Below are 25,632 nucleotides of genomic sequence, written 5' to 3' on the forward strand. Positions count from 1 at the left end.
GTAAACAATAGAATGTCACGTAACGTAACATTTATCCAGAATAAAACATGTTCGGTGACCATAAACTGATTAGTTTACTAAAAAAATGAACTCTAGAGAGGAGCATTTTACTAAATATATCAAATTCAATTTATTTTTTACTGTTCTTCAATGTTTATAAATGTTTGTATACATTTATGTTTAAATAAATCGATCAAGTTTTTACGACAGCCACCATTTAAATGTTTATATTTCAAAATAACAAATAGAAATATAATTATGTAAGTGTAACTTATTATTATAAAAGCTTAATTGAGCATAATCTAAGTCTTTGTATACAAATCAGTTAATTTTAACCTTCAAAATTTGCCATGTGTACCATTTCCAAAATAATCTATATCGAATTGCAAACTTGTGAATCTGAATCTAATCGAAACATGAAGTTTGTATGAAGTTTGTGGACAGTAAGAGTTTTGAAAGAAGTCTGTTATGCTCACCAAGGCTGTGGCTATTTGATCAAAATATACATTCATAAAAAAAATGCTAAATTGTAATATTGTGAAATATTTAAATAGTTGTCAAAGCTGCATCCTTGCTGAATGAAAGTATTATTATTCATTGTAAAAATTAACTATTCATTTCTTGTATATAATCAAGGGGGTAATTTAAATACATAATAAATAACGGTGTAATTTAAATTACATTTTTAATAAAGCAATTTACTTAAATCTCTGTAACATCCCATTAATGTATATAACTATTCTATCTATTTTAATACATTAAATTACTTAGATTTAAATGTTATGTTTAATTTAAAAATAAATGAGATATTACTTATTTTAATGTGTTTTGTTAACTGCAATGTAGCCTGTGGTTAAGATAATTGTGTTTCAGTGATCACATCTCACATAGAGCAGGAGTCTTATTGTTTTCACAGAGCGCCTGAGCAATGATGAAGAAATAGCTTTTGTCTTTGCATCAAATGATTTAACGTATCCACTGGGAAACAGGAAATGGCATTAGTTCAAGACCATAATATCGCTTATTAAATTGGCAAATGACTGTGGTGCTGGAAACAAGTTTTATCCTTATAAAGCTGAAACACCAAAGAGAGTCAAGTCTCCTCCAAAAAGAGCCTTTAGACGTTTTGAACATCTGCAGTATAAAGCTGCACTATGAAAAGGCATATGGATATAATTGCATTAGCAAAAAAAAAAGTGCTAGGGAGCCATGTTTTAGTCAAACTGTTTGTATGCTCAGTTTGCAGTGTTAATAGTAGGCCAAGTGCGCACACATGGGAACTGCTCTTACTGTAAACACAAGCATTACGACAAATGACTCAGTATATATTACAGGGCCTCTGTAAGAATGAACCTCCCTCTGAAGTAGCAGCTTTACAATCCTGTTGTGAGTATAGAGAAGCATATTTTCATCTCCAATCCTTCAGTGAACCATCACCATTACATGAAGGTTATGTAACACAGCGCCTTAGGAGCCGAAAGAAGCGATGTGGTTTCTAATATGTGGAGTAGAGTCGGCTGTTATTGATGGTGTTATTATAATAAAATTACATGTTAACCTTTGGTGTCTAGCTACCATTCTTTGGTATTTGTGTCAAAGGAAAAAGACCTAATTATGGACTTTATTCATTCAGACATGTAATTTAATTTTAAATTAAATCTATTAAATGCATATTCTGGAATGACTATGATCTTACATTTCAGCACAGCAAAACAGTCTCATTATTTTATTTTCCCTGTCACTCATTTTATTTGTAGAGTTCAAGAACATCTGTTCACATTTTCCCAGGAGCTCTGGGTTTGGTTAAAACACTGGTAGGAGCATATTTTAACTATTGTTTTCAATTATGGATTATCATGCGAAGTTGTGAGCCCATTTAATAGTGGGCTACTTTTTAGAACACAACCCCCGAGACCCTCATGAAATCCTGTTGCTTATTTGTTTTGGCACGTTTAGTCACAAATCATGGTCCTCACATGTCTAATAAAATCTCATGCATGAGATTTGCATCTGATTTGTGCAGTTCAGAATGTGAGCAGCGATTCCATTGTGAAATGCATGGAATACATGAGCATGGAAAATCTGATTATCGTGGTCTGATAATATGCAGACATTCGAGAAAAGACGGTTTTTATTGAGTCATATTTTTACCCTCCAGTCCTCTTGCCGAAACGTTTTTCTTAAACATATCTTTACGGAAGCAAGGCATTTCCATTACGTTATTACATTCTCCTTTGTCTCTCTCTTTCTCTTAAAAAGAAAAAAAAATCCAGCCTTTAGTTTGTGCATCACTCAAAATGCTTTTAGCAGCACAATAGAATATCATTCATATATTTTTACAGGAACATATGTTATGCACAATTCAATGGCTCAATATTCCATAAATGCTCTCTCATGAAATATCACCGATGCGAGATGAAACGCTGATTGGTTTTATTATCTATAGAGTAGTGGTGCCAGTCGGTGGGGTCGGTTGGATGGAAAGAGTTTATTACCACTATTGTAATTTATTTTTGTTTTACTAGCTCTTCTCATCGACCCTTCTCACACTTGATCCACGCTAGCTGAGAGTTCCAAACATTCAACACGTTCATTCTCAGTGTTCTACCTCCACCTGCTGGTCATACAGAGCATGACTGTTAAAAAAAAACTCCCAGCATTCAGAATATTTATTAGACAGTGCAGAATATTCACACTGAACAGGTGCGTTCTTTTTATTTATTTATTTTGTGTATGTAAACATCCGCTCGACGGAAATCTTTTACCGCTGCTGTGCTTTTTCAACATTTCGCTTGTTTTTTAACCTTAAAAAACGTTCGGAACTCTGTGTAGCTACTATCCACCTTTTTGTTCCTGTGAGATTGAGCATGACCATTTGTAAATTGTATGGGTCTGAATTCCCGTCTCATCCGCGTCCAGCTATTTTTAGCTGTACAAAACAGCTCGTTTTGCTACTTGATATTGCCAACTTTTGTGTCTAACCATATTATTTTAATGTATTTTAATGCACCCAGCTATTTTTAGCTGTACAAAACAGCTAATTTTGCTACTTGATATTGCCAACTTTTGTGTCTTATGGTTTGTAGTGCAAACAGTTTTACTGTTTTTTCTGCATGTTGTTATTCTTCTCATTATTTCCCTATCCTTTATTTTTCCTGTAAGAGTGGGTACAGCTATTTGTAAATTTAATGTGTCTGGCTTCCGGTCTCATCTGCGTTCAGCTATTTTTCACTGTACAAATCAGCTCATTTTGCTGCTTGATACTGTAAACAGTCTTACCATATTATTGTAATGTTTTATCTTAATTATGAACACAATGGTTTGTGGTGCAGAGTTTTACCGTTTACTGCACTTTGTTATTCTTCTCGTTATTTCCCTACAGCGGCTTATGAACCGGAAATCTCACACATTACCAAAAAACAGCTTACTTCCACATTGAAAAATAAGATGGATAGCGAATAATGAACCGGAAGTCTCACCCATAAGCTTATTTCTGCGTTGAAGAAAAAGTTGGATACCAATTTTGTGTGTGTTCCCATAAGAGAACATAATTTGTGTACCACCATCACAACTAAAATGTTCACATAAAACACGTTTTTGTGTTTAAAATGTGAGTCACAGGGCGGTTGAATGGGGGAAAAAAATACTAAAAAACCTTAATGGAATGCAAAACATGTTTAGTGTGAACGGTCCCTCAGATGTAGCTATATCATAACCAACAGTGTCTCAGTTGCATACTTGCATAAGTGATGCTTCATAATGTCAATAGGTGAGGAGAAGGAGGGCCGCTCCTCCCTTCTCCTGCTCCCCGGCCTCAATCCCATCAGTTCCAGACTCCTTTGCCCAAATAGCGTACATCACAAGCCCTATCTCCATACCGCTGACATCTAGGTCGACTGTGGTTTGACATGGCAAGTGATCTAGCCTCTTTTTTCCTCCTCTCTGTCTCATTAACTCCCTCACGCACACTCTTTCCCTCCATCTCTCCCATCTCACGCACACCCACTCTTTTCTCATTCTCCCTCCCTCCCTCTCTCTGTCTCTATCTGTCTCACACCCACACTTTCTCTCTCTCTCTCTCTCTCTCTCTCTCTCTCTCTCTCTCTCTCTTTCTCTCCTCTTCCTACCTTGCTGTTGGCCTCCTCACACCCAGCACCTCCATATGCTGCTCTTTAATATTTGATCAGCTCCATCTTGTCTGCAGCACCAGTGACTTCATGGGATAAATAACGTCTGCCTGCATCTCATCGCCTCCCCGCATGCATCTGCAGTGCGTAATTACGCACAGAATTTATGAGAGGCAGCAGCTTTGTTTATTTGCAAACTGCTCGCAGTAATTGATGCCAGTGTGAAGTGCGGCTGCTTCTGGCCCTCGCGCGCAGACCCCGCTCACTTTCTTTATACGTTTTTTACGACAAAACAGCTTGGCCGCTGGAGCTTGTGCGCTTGCAGCGTGGTAAATATTCGTATCTCTCAAAGCGACGGTGTTTAGGCTGGGGTTTACCGGGAGGTGAGGGGCCTGCCGCAGTGAGAGGAGACAACAGATGAAGACTGATGTGGTGCATGCAGTGTTGGGCTGGTTACGTATGTACTAGAACTGCCACCAGGTGGACTTCAATGCGAAATGCAGTGTGCAGAGAAAAAACTAACAAAAAAACAAACTGTCAGTAGAGTTAAAACTGTAGTTCTACTAGCTGGAATATTCTGCTTTATTTATTCTGCATCACTATACTGCAGTATTTACAATAAATGTGTGTGTCTGTGTGTGGTCCAGGTATACCATACCTTATGGGGACAAAATGTTCCAATGGCCATATCTAAAATCCTTTTTTTGGTCCTCATGAGGAATTAAGCTTATAAATCATACAGAATGAAGTTTTTTGAAAATCAAGGTTTGTACAGTACAGTATAAAAAACAATACGTCTATGGAAAAACATGGAAACTCAACGTGTGTGTTATTGTTTATTTATCCAACCAAGGATAATTGTGACACAAATACTGTAACAGACACGCATAAATACGTAAACTGCAAAATCCGTTATTAATCTTTTTTTTATTATTTATTAATCTATTTTCTGTAAAACTTTTTTTAAAAATCACCTTGAAAGAATAACCTTGATTTAAGTTTATTTTTCATACCCTATTTTGTGTGTGTGTGTGTGTGTGTGTGTGTGTGTGTGTGTGTGTGTGTGTGTGTGTGTGTGTGTGTGTGTGTGTGTGTGTGTGTGTGTGTGTGTGTGTGTGTGTGTGTGTGTATCACACATATGACACTTTTTTGTTATTTTATATAATAATATAATAAATAATGAAATAATGTTCCATTGTCATTCAGTAAAAAACATACTCATTCTGAACTGTAATAATCAAAATACATAAAATACATACAAATTTGTCTTTTTTTATTTATATATGCATATGTGTATTTATGAACATATCTTTTGTTTTTATTTTTATTATGTGTGTGTGATGTTGTCTCTGTCTACTGGAAGCTAAACAAATTCCTTGTTTGTACAAAAAAAAAAAAAAAAAAACTTGGTAATAAAGCTCTTTCTAATTCTGAAATGTATAAAACAAAGTGATCAAGTTGAGGTCAAAAGTTTACATCCCCCTCTCAACGCTCACTGATGCTCCAGAAGGAAAAAAACATGCATTAAGAGCTGGGGGTGAAAACTTTTAAACCAAATGGGGATGTGTATTTTTTATTTTTTATTTTGCCTTAATATCATTTTTTTTTTTATTTAGTACTGCCCTTCAGAGGCTACAGAAGATGCTTACATCTTTCCCAGAAGACAAAATAAGTTAAATTTACCCTGATCCTCAAATTTCAAAAAGCTCTTATTGCATAGTTTTTCCTTTTGGAGCATCAGTGAGTGTTTGAACCTTCTGTAATAGTTGCATATGAGTCCCTCAGTTGTCCTCAGTGTGAAAAGATGGATCTCAAAATCATACAGTCATTGTTGGAAAAGGTTTAAATACACAAAAATGCTTTTATGTAAAATATCTTATTCAGGTCAGTACTAAATAAACAATAACATGCATTTTATATAAGCCCTGTTATATTGGTAAAATAATTAACATTTTGCAGATTCTGAAAGGGGGATGTAAACTTTTGCCCTCAACTGTACATATATTTTGAATGTGTAAAACCTAGTGGTTTGAAGGATAGTGCACTGTAAAAAGTTGTCACCAGTTTCAACTCTAAAACATAAGTTCAGCAGCTGTCTTAACATTTTAAGTCATTTTAAATAATTTTATTGCCGTGAGTTGAAATGACTTGTAGTTTTAAGTTGATTTAACTTAAAATGTTAAGGCAGCTGCTGAACTTATGTTTTTAAGTTGAAACTGGTGAAATCTTTTTATAGTGTGGCAAAGCTTGGTAACAATTCAGTTACAGTAATTACAATAATTAGTTTTTGTACACACACAGGTCAATTAATAGTTACTCAGATCCGTTAAAAAAAAATTTAACAGATGTTAAAATATTTTTACTGTAAAACATTACAAAGAAGTAGTTTGTGCAGGAGGCCCAGTTTGTGCAGTTTTGGAAGGTCAGATATAAGAATACATATTGATAGAAGAACTGTTGATATTGCAAGCATAAAATCAGTCCTGCAGAGTTCAGCTCTAACCCCAGTCAAACACACTTAAACAAGCTAATCAAGGTCTAAAGTTTCTATAAAGCTCCAAGCAGGTGAGTTATCAAGATTGGAGCAAAACTCTGCAGGACTGTGGCTCTCCAGGATCAACGTTGGCCAGCCCTGAAAATAAAGATTCAAAATTTAAAACAAAAGAAACGCACTACTTCTTTCCACCGGCAGAGGGAGACAAAGATCGCATAATGTAGCATCACATAATGCCCTTAGAAAAAAAGAAAAAGGATGTGGAGCTTCTCTCATCAGTTCTAAGAATATAATAATGAAAGCGTCTACAGATAACGCGTTAATCAAGGTTGAATGAATGACTGTGATCTCATCTCCACGGGAGAGGAGACGAGTTCAAGGTCAACTTCAAAAAGCAAAGCCTTAAAATATTCAAAAGGAAGTGGAGCAGAAGCTCTGAAATCTAGCATTACATCTCATGCCTGGGGTCCGTTCTTCGTACCTCGCTTACTACATCCAAGATCAAATGACACATCCAAGATCAAATCATCATCCTGTTGTTGATGATTAGTATAGCTGGATGAAGTTATTTGAGATCACTGGGTGGCTTAAAAGGGGCTACGTATCGATAGTAGAAACATTGATGGGCAACTCTTTGATTGGTCGGCGAACATGACGAAGGAGCGCGCTCAGTATTTTTCTGCAGCAGAGCAAGAACTCTTGATTGAGGGATTTCAGGAGTTTCAGAGTTTAATAAAAACGCAAGGGAAAACTGCAAAGTCTGGAAAAGCAAGGAGAGAGGGCTGGCAAAAAGTAGTGAACACATTAAATGCGTTAATGCTGCCCATGTTACATGTTTTTTCCTTGATATGTTATTTTATTTATTTTTTTATTTTTTTATACACTACCGTTCAAAAGTTTGGGGTCAGTAAGACTTGTAATAGTCTTTAAAGAAGTCTCTTATGCTCATCAAGGCTGCATTTATTTGATTAAAAATACAGAAAAAAACAGTAATATTGCAAAATGTTTTTACAATATAAAATGAATTTTTATCAGCTGTTACTCCAGTCTTAAGTGTCACATGATCCTTCAGAAATCATTCTAATATGCTGATTTATTATTAGAATGATCAATGTTGGATTATCATAATATCAACAGTTGTGCTGCCAAATATTTTTTGGAACCTGTGATTTCCCCGCAAATATATATATATATATATATATATATATGTGTGTGTGTGTGTGTAAATTATTTATTATTAACTTTTAATAAATTTTTAATTATTAACTTAATACATCCTTGGTGAATAAAAGTATTAATTTCTTAAAAAAAAATGTACTGACCCCAAACTTTTGAACGGTAGTATATATATATATATATATGTGACCCTGGACCACAAAACCAGTCTTAAGGTTAAATTTGACAAAACTGAGATTTATACATCATATGAAACCTCAATAAATAAGCTTTCTATTGATGTATGGTTTGTTAGGATAGGACAATATTTGGCTGAGATACTTCTATTTGAAATCAGAAATCTGAGGATGCAAAAAAATCAAAAAGACTGAGAAAATCACCTTTAAAGTTGTCCAAATTAGGTTCTTAACAATGCATATTACAAATCAAAAATTACATTTTGATATGTTTACAGTTGGAATTTTACAAAAAATCTTCATGGAACATGAACTTTACTTAATTTCTTAATGATTTTTGGCATAAAAGAAAAATTCAAAAATTTTGACCCATGCAATGTATTTTTGGCTATTGCTACAAATATACCCCAGCGACTTAAGACTGGTTTTGTGGTCCAGGGTCACATATATATATATACATTTTCTTGCAAGATACTTTTCCCACGTGAGTCAGTCCGCGTCAGTCGTGCTCTTTAACCAATCAGATGTGACCTCGCCATTTCAACCAATCATAACCCGCCAGGAGCGCAGCCTAAATCCTGTTTACATGAAATAAACCTGCTCCAGAGCAGGTTTAAGCTTGCGCACCTGTTGCTATGACAGCAAGTCCCGGATGAGCTTCGAAGAACCCAGCGATCCAAGATCACGCAAAATCGTCAACAATCAAATCCAGCTAACTTAGTTAGCGAGGTACGAAGAACGGACCCCTGGCCTGACATTTCTGCTCATTGGATTGTCCTCAAAACAGCACCTGAGAAATGGTACATGTGCTCATGTTAAGATGCATTTTTTATCTTGTTATCAAATCGTTTCAACTTCAAACTCTTTTCTGTCCCTAATATTTTTTTATCCAATGAAAAAGTTGTCTTGTCTGAATTAGGAGAAATATGCACAGATCAAACACTGTTTAGAAGCAGTTCTAAACAAATATGTAGGTGGATTTTGATCTGAGAGGACAACAGGGAATGAACTTTATCACTGGAGGAAGCTTTACTATGGGTTATTTTGGCCAGAAGCTACATTGTATAGTTAAGAGTTGTGTGCTTTACTTGTGGATTATTGTGATATTTTTATCAGCTGTTTGGACTCTCATTTCTTTGACGGCACCCATTCACTACAGAGGATCCATTTGTGAGCTAAGTGATGTAATACTAAATTACACCAAATCTGTTTTGAAGAAGAAACAAACATCTACATCTTGAATGCCCTGAGGGTGAGCAAATTTTAATTTTGGGTGAATAATAAGCAAATAAGCAAACCTGATAGTTTGTGGCATTCAAGTGTCGTTTGGCTTATTATGTTTATACTTATGACCTTATGAGAAGACATGATAATCCATATTCATATATTCAAGACTGCACTTCGGATTTTGTATTCATAGCAGGACTTGTTGTTTTTACCCTAACCCTAACCCTAACCCTAACTAACCCACTGATATTTTTTTCAGCCTGTCAAATCATCACATGACATTTTCCTAGTCTGGTTTATGATTTAAACAGACGTAAACAAATACAAGGAAAGATTTACATTCTTTTTTTTTTAGATTTAGATTTTAAGATTTAAGCTCCAGCTGATTCTGTTGAAGCCATTCATTGTTGAGGTTTTATGTATTACTTCCAAGTCATCTCACACAAGCCTAAAATCAATACTTTCCACCTCTAAGATCACAGAGATCAAAATATATGATGAAACCTCTGTAGCAAGAAGCCTCCAGCCCTGACTGTACCTTAAAAGCATTAAGTATCCTAAAGGATCTGTCCTACAAGTCTTTTAGATCAGTAATTGTGGAAATCAGCTTTCTATCAGTCAGACAGACGCAGCAAGCAAGGTTGTTGGCAAAAATGCAGTGTAATTTCCGAAATAATGCAATGCTATCAGAAACCTTTGTGTCTGTCGTCCATTTACAGAATGATTTTATAACAAGCTATCTGTGAGGGACAAATCCAGCCATCTGGAGGGGGAGAAGCATCTGCTTTCATTCGCGCAATAGTCATAATTTAATTCGGTAAAGAGCTTGTTTGCTCCTTCCTGATCTGGAAAGATTTAAGATTTTAGTTCTAATAAAACTGTATTACCATGATATTTATTCAGCGACATCTAGATTTAAATAGGTCAGATTGCCAAGCAGACAAATTGGTAGAACCGTGTCTTCTTATTTGAGTTATACATGTTGATTTGAATGTAGACTGCTAATTTATGTTTGTATAAATTGGTATTAAAATTAAATTAAAGGAGACTTCTCTCAAAAAATAAAATAAAGATCCATTAAAAATGCCATATTAAGATCCATATGAAATGACAATATAAAGAGGCACAAATGACGTTTTATTGTGATTTGAAAAAATCCCAGAGAGACACAAAGTACTAAACAGACAAAATATAGGATAATTAAAAGACAATAAGCAAATGTGCTGTAAAAAAAAAATCAGTTGCAGTGATTGACAAATGTTGTTTCTATACATCAGGGTTTCCTTTTTGTCAGCGTAACCCCCTTTATTGGTTACGTGAAGATATTTTTACATTTTCACATTTATTATTATTATTATTATACATTTTAATTTAATATAGCACTGGTATTTCTATTACAATCTTCAAGAATTAGTTCACTTAGTACAAATTTCCTGATAATTTTCTCATCCCCATGTCATCCAAGCTGTTCATGTTTCTTTCTTCAGTCAAAAAGAAGATTAAGGTTTTTGAGGAAAACATTCCAGGATTTTTCTCCATATAGTGGACTTTCAATGGGAATCAACAGGTTGAAGGTCTAAATTGCATTTTCAATAGGGCTCTACACGATCCCAGCCGAAGAATAAAGGTCTTATCTAGCAAAACGATTGGTCATTTTCTAAAAAAAAAAAAAAAAAAAATAGCTGATGCGCATATATGACTTCACGCATTACGTAAAGGTCACACATGGTTAGTTTGTTGTCAGTGTACTTCGGTTCAAAAAGGTAGAGTACACTCTTACAAATAAAGGTGCTTCACGATGCCACAGAAGAACCTTTTCTTGTCTAAATGGTTCCATAAAGAACCTTTAACATCTGAAGAAAAGGTTCTTTGTGGCGAAAGAAGGTTCTTCAGGTTATAAAAAGGTAAGAAAGAGATGGTTCTTTAAAGAACCTTTGACTGAATGGTTCTTTGTGGAACCAAAAATGGTTCTTCTATGGCATTACTGAGAAGAACCTTTCAAAGCACCTTTATTTTTAAGAGCGTAGGACGAAATCATGTTCTCCTTCGACTTCAAAATCATAAAAACTTCTAATTCACTGGACTTTCAAACCATTGATTCCCACGGAAGTCCACTATATGGAGAAAAATCCTGGAATATTTTCCTCAAAAACATCTTGGATGACATAGGGGTGAGTAAATTATCAGGAAATTCTTATTCTGGAAGTGAACTAATCCTTTCTGCAGTTCCCTGAGGAACCCCTAGGGGTTAATAACCTCAAAGACAGACCCTTGACCTTACAAAAATCAATTTTGAAATGCACTGAAATGTTTATTATCCTTTCAAAATATAAATATGTAAACATCAATTTAATTTCCAGTGCTTGTATGGCATCTTCAGTGCCTTCGTGTGGTGTAATCCTCTCCTGTCCTTAGAACAGTCTTGATTCAGACCATGTCAGTATTCATGTTCTTCCTGACTGGTCAGCTGACTCACTCTGGCTGAGGTCAGCAGGAACGCCACGGCGGTACAGAGTTCTCCAACAAAAGAAACAGAAGCTAGAATCAGAGACCAGCCAAAGTAAATCTCAATGTCCTCCAGGGTTTTGTGGCCGGAGATGTCCACAGCCTCTTTGAAAGCGGCCGCAGAGTAAGCCATGTACACACAAATTCCAGCCAATGAAAGCATAGCTGTAAGGAACAGAGAAGGAAGACAGATGGCTGAAAGACGTTCTCCAGTGGTTTCAAAATGTAGAAGACCGTAAGCTCTAAATTCATACATTGTACTGATTCCAGACAGTAATCACACCTGATAAATGGTCAGGTTTTTACTATTATTTTGTGTCAGTTTACTGAGTTAATTTACTGTTTGTTTTGCAATGTTCTTCTTTTGTGTTCGACAGAGGAAAGACATTTTTACAGGTTTGGAACAAGTGGAAGATGAGTAAATGAGGACAGAATTTTTTTTTTTTTTTTTGGCTGAACTATCCCTTTAAGAAATTTGGAAAAGAAATTTAGATTCAGTAACAGAAGTACAAGCCAAATTTCAAGGAATCGCCAAAATACACAGAGACACACAACAGGGTAAAACAAAGGTAAACACTGTTTTTTGCATTTGCCAAATGGCAGAATTTGATAGATTGAGACGCTTGTTTTCAACAGATAAGCAAAACTTAAGTTTTTGCCACACATGTTAACTCCTTACTTTCAAGCCCCTGGTGAAATAGTAAGATATTGTAATGATAAGAATAATCAAAAGGGTGTGATAAGGGGCATTAAGTTGTTTGAAAATGTGTTTCGCTTAATGACACTAATAACACACATATGTATGGAAGGCCGTTTCTGCCACTGAATTAAAAATGTAAAAAAAAGGTAATTGTGAGTTTTTATCTCAGAATTTTAGACTTTTTTCCTCACAATTCCGAGTTTGTATCTCACAATTCTGACTTTTTTCTTGCAATTCCAAGTTTGTATCTCACAATTTTAACTTTTTTTTCTCACAATTCCAAGTTTGTATCTCACAATTCTGACTTTTTTCTTGCAATTCCAAGTTTGTATCTCACAATTTTAACTTTTTTTTCCCTCACAATTCCAAGTTTGTATCTTGCAATTCAGATTTTTCTCTTGCAATTTCCAGTTTTCTATCTCGCAATACTGACCTTTTTCTCAGACTTGTAAGTTATAAACTCGCAATTGCGAGTTATAAAATCAGAATTGGGATATAAACTATATCCCTTTTTGTATCTCACAATTCTGACTATTTTTCTCACAAATTCAATTTTTTTCTCCCAATACTGAGTTTGTAACTCGCAATTCTGAGTTTGTCTCTCGCAATACTAACTTCTTTCTCAAAATTCCAAGTTTTATCTCACAATACTGACTTTAAAACTCGCAATTCCGAGTTTGTATCTCGCAAATCTGACTTTTTTCTCGCAATTCCTAAATAGTATTTTTTTTTGTAATTCCGAGTTTGTGTGTCGCAATTCCGAGTTTGTATCTCACAATTCGAACTTTTTGTCTTACAATTCCAAGTTTTATCTCACAATACTGACTTTATAACTCGCAATTCTGAGTTTGTATCTCACAAATCTGACTTTTTTCTTGCACTTCTGAAATAGTATTGTTTTTTGTAATTCCGAGTTTGTATCTCTCAATTCCGAGTTTGTATCTCACAATTCTGACTTTGTCTTTTTTCTCGCAATTCCGAGTTTGTGTCTCGTATTTTAACTTCTCATAGTTCCGAGTTTGTATGTCGCAATTTCGAGTTTGTATCTCACAATTTTAACTTTTTTTCTTACAATTCCAAGTTTGTATCTCACAATTCTGAGTTTTATTCCACAATACTGACTTTATAACTAGCAATTCCGCATTTGTATCTCGTAATTCTGACAAATTTTTCTTGCAAATGCGAATTTGTATCTTGCAATTCCAAGTTTGTATCTCACAAGTCTTACTTTTTTGCTCACAATTCCAAGTTTGTATCTCGCAATTCAATTTTTTTTTTTTTGCAATTCCGAGATTGAATCTCACAATACTAACTTTTTTCTTGCAATTCCAAGTTTGTATTTTACAATTCTGTCTTTTTTTGTCAGAGTTCCATGTTTGCATCTTGCAATTCATATTTTTTTTTCCTCACAATTCCAAGTTTTATTTCACAATACTGACTTTATAACTCGCAATTCTGAGTTTGTATTTTGCAAATCTGACTTTTTTTTTCGCAATTCCGAAATAGTATTTTTTTGTAATTCTGAATTTGTATCTCATAACTAGAGTTGGGGTACTCGGACTTGTACTCGGACTCGAGTCCGGTCTCGAGTACAATTTTTAGCGGACTCGGACTTGTCACGGACTCAAGCTTTTCAGACTCGGAAATTATTGCCCAGTCCAGGGACAGTTGATGAAAATGTCACTGTCTCGATGCATTATGAAAGTGACATTCTCGCAATTCAGAGTTTGTATCCCGTAATTCTGACTTTTTTCTCGCAATTCCAAGTTTGTATTTATTCTGACTTCTTTTTTCGCAATTCCGAGTTTGTATCTCACAAATCTTGACAATTTTTAATGCAATTCCGAGTTTGTATCTCACAATACTGATTTTTTTACTCACAATTCAGAGTTTGTATTTGATAAATTGTCCAATTTTGATGGGTAAAAAAAGTTCTTATGTTTATGACTTTGATACTTCTAATAGAAATTAGAAAATAGAAAATACTTTTAAAGCAGTCAATGGAAACATATTTTGTTAATGAACCATCACCAATAGTTCCTCTGTCTATGCAGAAGTGACAATAAAATTATAGTCTAATGCAACCCTCCACAATGAGAATTATTAAGGTTCATTAGTTAAACATTAGGTAATGTATTAACTAACATGAACTAACCATGAGCAATACATTTGTTACTGTATTTACTAATCTTTATTAACATTAGTTAACAGAAATACAGTTCATTGTTTGTTCATGTTAGTTCACACTCCATAAACTAATGTTAACAAAATTTTAATAATGTATTAGTAAATGTTGAACTTAACATTAACAAAGATTAATAAATGCTGTATGCTGTAATGTGCAGTTCATTATTAGTTCATATTAACTAATGAACCTTATTGTTACCGAATTATTGTACTTAAAAGTAACTTATTCATGCTGGTGCTCTTTTTACTTTAAAAAGCCCATGACTTTTGAAAGCCCCCATCATCATCAGAGCCCATCAGTTCCTGCTGGTATCTTAAAGAAGAGGCTGATGAATAATCTTAAAGAAATTCACTCATTTATTGTCTGTGATCTGTAATCAGGTGACATTTAGGGGCATCACTGCTCTACAGTGATTGCATGTTTTCCGATCAATCTGATTAGGTTTAAAGTCCATGTTGGGGTTAGTTGTTGCCATGGCATCTGCAATATAATTTTTTTCTGTCATAGGTACTGAGTGAATCTTAAAAGAGAAAGGCTTTTATCCTGAGAGGGATTTCAAGTGAACCCATATTTTCTCACAAATGATGTGGGTAGGTATTTCATTTTAAAACATGAACCAGTGTCTGTGTAATAGAGTAGCACCAGTTAAATGGGTCTGGATAAAATCTATTCCATTCTCAATGCCCCTTTTAAAGTTATATCATCAATAGGATGCAAAAGGCTCATACCAAAGTAAAGTAGAGTTAAACAAAGTCTATGTTGAACATCACTTGAAAGACTTCCATGTTTTGTTCTACAACAGAAATTGTACACAGTCATACTTCAAATATGAGTTTTGAAGTGTATGTGTGTGGTTCCTACTAAACAAGGACGATGACCAATGAAAGATGTGCTTGACAAATCAGAAAATCATTATAGTCCTTATGAAGCAACTTGTTAGCAATTTCTCCACTGGGTCGACCTTCAAATCAACATCCTGACTGAAAAGCTGTATTGCTCCAATGGTGGTATTTATGTACAAATGTACCCATTAAGGAATTATCCCATTCACATTATTTTAATGGCATATATGAAACAAGATCAACATAACAGAGTTATATACGAAGTAAAATTTAAGATAATAGGGCAAAAATGCCCAGTATGAGTTTTTATATCATATTTATTTGATATATCAAATGAACAACAGCAGTTGCAGTTTCTTATTTAAAGTATATTTCCATATTTAAAAAAGAAAACATTATTGCGACAGTTCACCCAAAAATGTAATTCTGTCATAATTTACTCACCCTCATGCCATTTTAAACATGCATGACTTACTTTCTTTTTGCGGAAAATAAAAGAAGATATTTTGAAGAGTGCAGGTAACCAAACTGTTTTGAAGCTGCAATAAATGGTCCGTAAATAAATATAAATACCAATTTGGATGCAACGTCTGGAAATTATTTTATATTATATGATAGAAAGGTATGTAATGGATAACAATCAACCCAAAAATCACTGTTATTATGATAATATTTACACAACTATCAATATTTTGTTGACCAATTACCAAGCAATTCTTAATAAAGAAAAAATGAAAAAGTAAAACATGGTCAAGTCAAAGTGAATTTTTGGTCCCAAATTTTTATCGATTTAACTGTTAGTCCACTGTATGAAGAATTTTTTGGTATAATATGTCATATTTTACTTTATTTTGCTATCCTCACTTACATAGTGTTCTGCACCCACCAGTAAAAAAAAAAAAACATAAAATAATTATCTGGTGTCTAAATATTTTTTGGTTTGACTGTACTTTATGTAATGTCTATTTCTCAGCTAATTTCTCAGCCAAATCTCTGCAAATGCAATTAATTTGTGTTTAATTAGATTAATGAACCTCTATTTTATTCTTTAAGAAATACCTCCAATATTAGCAGTTTGTCTATAAATATGTATCAACAATTTTTTGTATCGTTTTACAGTAAAAATATTTTATCATCTTTAGAATAATTAGTGACTCTATAGTAACTATTACTACCCCCCCCACACACACACACATACATACATATATATATATATATATATATATATATATATATATATATATATATATATATATATATTCCAAATATCTTCCAAAATACATAAAGCTGCTGCAAAGAAATCTATTTCCAAGAGCATTTATGAATATTTTGTGCTAAATAACCAAAAATACAAATATAAACTAAATGCCAAACACTTACGGAACCATTTCAATCTAGTCAAAATTCAGCACCCAAAGTCAATAGTTGAGACTACTTCTTTTCTATTTCTTTCCATCTGTTTTTGTTGTGAAGTGTATTCATTACTATCAAAACTGTCTAGAGCTCCAGATGCTCTGTCAAGAGAGATGTGGGCAGAATTATTATTCATGCCACACATGAGGATCAGTCAGAGGTGAAAGCGAGGGTGATGCTCACCACCAAACAGAAGCAGCACTCCGGTCAGGAGAAGCAGTAGGTAGGCCCGCGCCAACATACTGATGAAGCCCAGCATTCCTCCAATAAACAGCACGATCACACTGAGAGGCAGCAGGACGATGAACGTTCCTTGCATGTCTGGAAAGAGAAGAGGTCTGGATGTATCAGTGCCAGTCACATTCAAAAGCCAATTCATGCAGATTTTTACACTAGTGGGTCCTCGTCATGAAAATTGGACTAATTTGGAAAATAGTTACTTTTATGGTTGGTGCAACAAACAATCACAACCTGACCACTGGGGGACTTATGAAAAATCAGTGTGTTTCTGGGCGTTAAGTTGGAATTTACCCAATTAATTTTATCTGTCTACTTTTGCGAAAACTTTCGTGGCATTAAAAATGTTTCGCTGATTCCATCCAAATGGCAATCAGCAAGGCTAATCAGCATCATTTCAAAGAGCTTTATGTAATGATGTTTGTTCCCTATTGTGTGGTGTGTAATGAGAGACATTGTATGAAGTTGCCATTTGTGCCACACTTTCCCCAGATGCATTTAGCAGCTGCCACACTTTTGACAGTTTTGATATTAAGCTATATAAATATGAGGTCATTTACGAATGTATTCATGTAGAATAAGAATTTCACACCATACCACTTATTCACAGGCTTTTTAATGACAAAGGTTCAAAATGACGTAATCCTGTGTTCTTTGAGCAGCCCAGTTATAATAATTAGCCCATCGTTATTAAAGGGAACAGCTGGGCGCCAGCCTAGGAGACGCAGATGAGTGAATGGAAAGCTAATTTGACTTTCTTTGTGGACTGGGTGGTCAAAGCTAAGCAATTTAGACTTTGTGAGTACTGTACTATTCCCTTTGAGAGTTTCCAGGAATTGCCCTACATCTTTACATCAGACACAAGTTAAGTAGCTGACATTCCACACCTTTTACTTGTAGTTTTCATAAAAATGTACAGCTTGAATTTTCATTTCTGAACAGAATCTTGAGTGCTAAACATGAGAGTGTAGATGTAGATAATCACTGTACATATATTAGTAAATGAGAAGATACATGCATCCATTTATTTATGTATTTAGATGCTTAAGATAATCATACTTTTATTAAGCAAGAGTGGATTTATTTGGCAGTAAAGAAATTTCTATTTTACATACATGCTGTTCTTTCGATCTGAGAATCCTGAAAAAGGGGTGAGCAATCTTGCCAAAATATTGTATTGCATTCTTATAATAACCATGATGTAACTGTTTGAGGTACTACTTTAAAACATTGCATCACTGTATGAATTAAATATACATTGATTCTTATTGAAGTGATTCAGTCAAGAGCAGTGGGTGATTTTCTCTGTCTTTTTTTGTTTGATTAACATTAATGACACTGACAGCAGTAGGTTTATTATGCTGTTATGAATCTAATAGCCTACTAATATACTGATCTAATATAACACACGATTTTTGAAATAAAGCAAATCCAGTAGTAAACTGCCTTTAACAACAGTCATTTGACGTATTTTGGCATTAAGCTTTTAAAGGGAACCCCAGGTATTAAGACTTGTATGGCATAAATGATGTCTCATGCTGAAATATGTAGTAGAGATTTACATTATTTTTTTTACACCGTTTTATAGATATTTTTGAACTATGGGGGCGCCATTATATTAATGCCGTGAAATGGTGGCACTCTGTGAGCTACTGGCACTATCTGTTGCTATTTTTACCACAACACAACTGATATGATGCCACATTGTGCATCTTTTGGTTGTAATTTTCAGTTGAATGGCGACAAGAGACGCAATGTAAGTCTTCACTGCTTTCCTAGTGATAAGAAGAGGAGAAAAGAATAGGAAGATGCCTGTGGATAAATAAAACTTCCTGATAACCCGCGTCTTTGTGCCCACTCTTCAGCTCTGATGTCTTTGAGGCTTTTAGTTGACCACAGCCACTGAATGAGATTACAAATGGCAGAGGCAAGAAACGCTAGATGCCATCCAGGCAGGATGTTAACATGCTGATGCTTGTCATGATGCCGCAGCAACTGAAGGAGTGTCTCTCAGTGTGGATTTCACTCGATATCGATACGGCATTTGGTTTAAGCCTACGGTTTTACCACCACTACCTGTAAGCTCTTTCAGTAGCTGTTGTCATCGTAACAGTATTTTATTTTCCGAGTTGTGTTGTGGTAAAAATAGCAACAGGTAGTGCCAGTAGTTCACAGAGTGCAACCATTTCATGTAAATGAAATGTCGCCCCTCCCATAGTCTAAAATATGTATAAAAAGATGTGGATTTTTTTAATAACGTAAATCTTTCATAGGATTTCTACAACATATTTTACTAAGAGACATCATTTATATTATATTAAGCAATACAAGTCTTAAAACCCAGGGTTCCCTTTAACAATCATGTCATGTGACACTAAAGACTGGAATACTTTTTTTTTTATTTAAATTAGATTTCAGATTTTAAATTTAATTCTATTTTTAATTTGCTATAAAATATATATTCAATAAATACTAATCTTTGTATATATGCATATAATTTATGTGAACAACACTATATTTTTATGCTCTCGGACATGCTTGCCAGCAGTATTAGAGACCGGAGTTTGTATTGATTAGTGGGTTTTAAAAGAAAGATGGGCAGACCTTGGTGCATCTATTAAGCATTAAGATTAAAGATAGTACAGCATGTTCAAAGTGATGGATTTTCTTTAATGGCTTCACAATGGACCACAAAAGGCTGTTAGTAATGATAGGATGTGAAGCAGACAAGAAAAACCAAAACCTATTTTTGTTGTAATATGATGTATGAATGCAAATGCTCTTATACAGAAGGACACTTTAAGACAGCATTTTTTTTTTCACTTTAGTAAAACATGTTGATTGACCCCAAGGATAGTCTACATCTTATGTTAATCCAAAGCCCAATTTAAATAGTTGGCCTCCGTATTGACATGTTTAGACATTTTCTGCAAAGAAACGTGACAGGCAGTACAAGCAGTGACAGGCTGTCATTCACGATCAAGTCAAAGATCACACATCGTATTATAATCAGGCCAGCTATTGTATTCATTCTGGAACAGCCACAATATGTCTATCCGTAAGGTGGCTGAATTGGACAGGCACATTTCAATCTCTTTTCACTGTATTTCTGAAATGATTCTGCACTATTTTTGGAGCCATAAACGTTTCAAAAACAAGCTGTCCACGATTATGTTCAACACATATAAGGTATTTCTTTTACTGGTTATCCAAGGATTGTCTTTAGATGAACAACCCAGCGCGGATGCAGGGAAAGACATATTGAACTACCTTCAGGGGGGAATTTAGCTAAGCTTTGTGCAGCGGCTACTATCTAATCAAAGCAACATCCTGGCAACCCAGGCTTATTGAGTCTATTGTTCAAAGCAGAACAGAAACTAAATCCAATCGAGCCAGTTTAGGGGTCTTGAATCTAAGATAATCTTGGTTTTACAACCTCATTATAGTCTCTTGTGGCAGGTACAGACAACGTTTGAGGTGTGGACAGAGAGCATGCGAATTTTAAAATCTCATTCAGTGAGATTCTACACAAGAGCCTTGAATGACTCAGACAGGGATATTATTTGATAGTGTATGATGCAAGGGATGGATAAAAAGACTTTTTTTTTGGTTAGAGACATTTTGTGCCTCAATTTCCTTTGCTTTTCTTCAATGGCTTTTCTACAGTCATCAATAGGATAAATTATTAACACATTTTGAGAGCTGAGATTGCAATTCTACAGTTATTGGCTCATTTTAAAACAAAAGAAATTATTACTGGTGATTGTTTGGCACTAAAAAGACGTGAAATTTGGAGTGATGTTGTACATTAGTATAGATTATGGCCGACAGCCATGTTGAGATCGTGAAAAAAAAGGAAAAGCAAAACAAAGGAAAATAATGTTGCGGTGGGGGCTGGCAGGTGGGCTCACAATATTACTGGAGAACACATGCCATGGTTCACTGTGGTGCACTTTTTGCAGCTGTGTTTCTACCACAGCTGTTTCTGCCCTCTGATTGAAGAGTGTTTCCATGACAATCCAAAGATAATAGGGCAATCTGAAGGCATTATGTTCAGTTTCTTAACATATGTGACCCTGGACCACAAAACCAGTCATAAGGTTAAATTTTACAAAACTGAGATGTATACATCATATGAAAGCTCAATAAATAAGCTTTCTATTGATGTATGGTTTGTTATGATAGGACAATATTTGGCCGAGATACATCTGTTTGAAAATCAGGAATCTGAGGGTGCAAAAAAATCAAAATACTGAGAAAATCACCTTTAAAGTTGTCCAAATTAGGTTCTTAACAATGCATATTACTAATCAAAAATTACATTTTGATATATTTACAGTAGGAATTTTACAAAAAATATTCTTGGAACATGATCTTTACTTAATTTCCTAATGATTTTTGGCATAAAAGAAAAATCAATAATTTTGACCCATGCAATGTATTTTTGGCTATTGCTACAAATATACCCCAGCGACTTCAGACTGGTTTTGTGGTCCAGGGTCACATATAAGAAATTTACATTATGGCATTCAGGTGAAAAAGGCCTTAAACACCTTATGGCAGTCTATGCATTTAAATACATATTTTTATATATTTCTGTGCCTTTAACTGTAGGATGCAAATATACACACTAATAGTTTCTGTTCTGAAGTTGCAGCCCTTGTGCAGTTATTATAGATGTGTTCAAATTGCTTGTTAAACTTCTGATGTTGGGGAATAAAACAAAACAAAAAGACTGAAATATTAAGGAATCCCTTTTAATACTGTCATTCCTTTTTTGTTTCTGTGCTTGTTGTTGAATTGTCAGAATCTATCTTATAAGGCTGTATGTTGTGATGTGCACCTGTTTCTGTAGTGCAAACAAGTAATAAGCTCCCTGTTGATGTGTCAAGTTTCGCTCCTCCGCCAGTCGTAAATGTAAGATTTTCTGTTTGTTCAACTGAGATGCATCAAAGAAACTACATGGTCTTGAGTGATGACACTTCATGTTTAAAAAACTGAAAGCAATTAGGAACAAGAACCTGAAAATGAGTGAATTTTATCTTTAAAAAAATATTGTTCAACATGCATTCTACTAAATATATACATTACCAGTCAAATTTTACCCAAGAACAGTAAGATTTGTAATGTTTTTTAAGAAGCTCACCAAGCCTGCATGTGTTTGTTTCAAAGTACAGCAAAAACAGTAAAATTTTGAAGTATATTTACTATTTAAAATAAATGTTTTCTATCTGAATATATTTTAAAAATGTATTCCTGTGACTTAAAAGCTGCATTTTTTTGCATCATTACTCCAGTCACACGATCCTTCAGAAATCATTCCAATATTTTGATTTGCTGCCAAAAAATACATTTATTATTCTTATTCTTATCTTAAATACAGCTGAGTAGAATTTTTCAGGGTTTTTTTTTTTTTTTTTTTTTTTGATAAATGGAAAGTTCAGAAGAACAGCATTTATCTGAAATAGAAATGTTTTGCAACATTATAAATGTCTTTATTTATTGATCATTTTAAAGCATGTTTGCTAAATAAAAGTAATAACTGCTACAACTTTACTGTTTTTGCTGTACTTTAAATCAAATACATGCAGGCTTGGTGAACAGAAGAGACTTTTGAATGGTAGTGAAGTGTGGGTATGTTTTATTATAATTTTACGATTAGTCTAATGAAATCTATTTTTTTATGTCAGATACTTTCAATGTTGGAAAGGTTACTTGGAAATGTAAGGTTACAGATACAACTTATCCTATTTAAAAATGTAATAGTGTAACTATTTCACTATTTCAGTTACTTCATTAAAGTAATTTAACTGACTACATTTGATTACGCTTTAAGAACTTTTCCAAATTTAAGTTTCTAATTGTTCTAAATTGTTTACTGTCAGACTTTTAAAATCCTCCATCATTTGAATTAAGATCATAATTTAATTTTAAAACACAGCCACCATAAAATGTTCTTTAGCACATATTTTTACTCTGAAACTGTTCTGAGGTAAAATACTGATTTAAAATAATAATAATTATGAACACTGGCATCTAACAATGTCTTGGGAAAAAAACAGTTAATCTTGTTAAAACAGTTAAAAAAATAAAGCATACAGTTAATGAAATAAAACAGTATCATATAAGCATGTGTCCTATTCTGTGTCCCAAACTCCTGAATCACTGGTGTCTCGTATTTTAGAAAGAAAGAAATCTATTAAATCTGTATGTGTGTGTGAAAATATTCAGACGAAACCCCACTTTGTAATTGTTAACATTTTTCATAACTGTTATTTAATTACACACAGATTACGGTTACATTTATTTTGTGATTAAATTACATTATTCCATTACATCTAACTAGTTACTCCCCAACACTGGATACTTTATCAAAACTTTGTAAATAAACATTTAAAGAATACATATCAAACATACTGCAGCAGAATAGCTAAACCAAGGAGTTTTAACCTAAACAGATCCGCATATTGTTTACATCCCATGGTTAGCATATTTAAAGCAAGAAACATTAAAGATAATTTTACAGGATTTGGTTTTGTCTGCTGAGTGAGTCTTTTAACAAATACAAAATCATTAAGAGGATGATAAGACACATAGACCTTACTTAGTATCTGCCTTTGTGAATCCGACAAGTTTCTTCCTGCTCCAAAAGGATTCATAAATGGCCAGCACTGGTTATGAACTGTAAAAAAAAGAATAACTATCATCCATCCAAATGAAAACCTCACGCATTAAAATCACAAGCAAAATGTCAAACACAAGCAGGTAATGTGACTTACAGTTGCAAGTCCTCCACAGTCCAGAATGTGAACTCAAAGACACAGATGAGCTGTTTTCTCTCTTAGAAGTGTCAATAATGTACCAAAAATCGGTTCCAATTGCCAGAACGAGACCAACAAAGCTGAGGACACCAAAGGTGGCCACAAAACTGGCCAAACCTGTGAAGGTGACTTTCATTTTGTCTGAATGCAGCTTTCTACAGTGTTTAAAAAGAAACTCCTCCTTCTTCTTTAGTGCTGTAAGTGTGCTTCTTTCCCTCAGCGCTGCCCTTCTGGAAGCCCCTCGCTGGATGCTGTGCGGTTTATCTATGAACAGCTAGTGTCGATTTTACCAAAAGAGGGTAGTATGGTCCACTTTCAGATCGTCTCTCTCTCTCTCTCTCTCTCTCTCTCTCTCTCTCTCTCTCTCTCTCTCTGGGTGACTTTGAACTGTGGCACAGATAAATACCACTGGTGATTAAAAACCACAAAACATGATTAGTTATAGCCGTAATTGCTACAGATCATATCATTCCCCCTCTCTCATTAGTATGCAACCCTTTGTTTGTTTGCATCAGATGATTACCACAGGGATCTCTAAATTTATTTGATTGGGAAAGTCTTTCAGCTCACGCCTCCAGTCAGGTGTCAGGCAGGTTTCTATTCCTGTGCGATCAAAAATCTGAAAACTGAGTCAACGAGTGTTCACCATTGACACATAAATAAATAAATAAATAAATAAATAAACATTAGCATTTGAAATCATGTTTAAAAATTAAAGTAGTGCACTTTTCTTAAATAGAGTTTTGCAGCAATTATTCATAATAATAATTAATTATTATTATTATTAGCATTATTATTAGCATTGTTGTTATTTCAATAAAACAGGTATTATTAAATAATAATAATATTAATATTATTACTACTATATTTTAATTATTATGATTATGATTATTATTAATAATTATTAATGTTTTTAAATTATATTATTATATTATTATTATAGCAGTAAAACGGATAATACTATTAATAATAAATTAGTATTATTGATATTATTATTGATAATTTATTATTATTGTTATTATATAAAAAATAATTACATCCATAATAATAATTATATCAATATAATAATAATAATAATAATAATAATAATTATAAATAAAAAACTTGTGAAAACATTTGATAATAATATAAATAGTTTTGTTTATACGTGGGGCAAATATGTTTAGATATGTTTCGTAATTAAAGATTTTTAATTTAAAATTAAAGTTTTTGCAGTAATTATTTATCACTAAAAATAATAATAATAATAATAATAATAATTAATATTTTTATAGAAGTAAAATTAGTATTATTACATCGTAACAATTATTACATCAATATAATAATATTAATATTATTAATAAAATATTATTATTAAATAATAATAATAATACAATTATTAAATAATAAATAATAAGAATTATTATTATTATTATTATTATTATTATAAATAAAAAACTTGTGAAAACATTTGATAATAATATAAATAGTTTTGTTTATACGTGGGGCAAATATGTTTAGATATGTTTCGTAATTAAAGATTTTTAATTTAAAATTAAAGTTTTTGCAGTAATTATTTATCACTAAAAATAATAATAATAATAATTAATATTTTTATAGAAGTAAAATTAGTATTATTACATTCATAACAATTATTACATCAATATAATAATATTAATATTATTAATAAAATATTATTATTAAATAATAATAATAATAATAATACAATTATTAAATAATAAATAAT

At 33.5% G+C, this 25,632-nt stretch overlaps 1 protein-coding gene across 1 annotated transcript; it reads right to left on the reverse strand.

The window, feature by feature from the left end:
• Positions 1-10,926: 10,926 nt before the first annotated feature.
• On the reverse strand, positions 10,927-24,106 carry LOC141317927 (transmembrane protein 114). Its single transcript, XM_073833168.1, has 4 exons — positions 23,865-24,106; positions 23,690-23,767; positions 17,032-17,169; positions 10,927-11,870 (listed from the first exon to the last, which is right to left on the reverse strand). Exons 1-4 carry the CDS (start codon positions 24,040-24,042, stop codon positions 11,638-11,640), a joined length of 627 nt encoding a protein of 208 aa, XP_073689269.1. The 5' UTR covers positions 24,043-24,106; the 3' UTR covers positions 10,927-11,637.
• Between the last annotated feature and the right edge of the window lie 1,526 nt (positions 24,107-25,632).

This window comes from Garra rufa, chromosome 1 (assembly GCF_049309525.1).
Source record: "Garra rufa chromosome 1, GarRuf1.0, whole genome shotgun sequence".
NCBI classification, from domain to species: domain Eukaryota; kingdom Metazoa; phylum Chordata; class Actinopteri; order Cypriniformes; family Cyprinidae; genus Garra; species Garra rufa.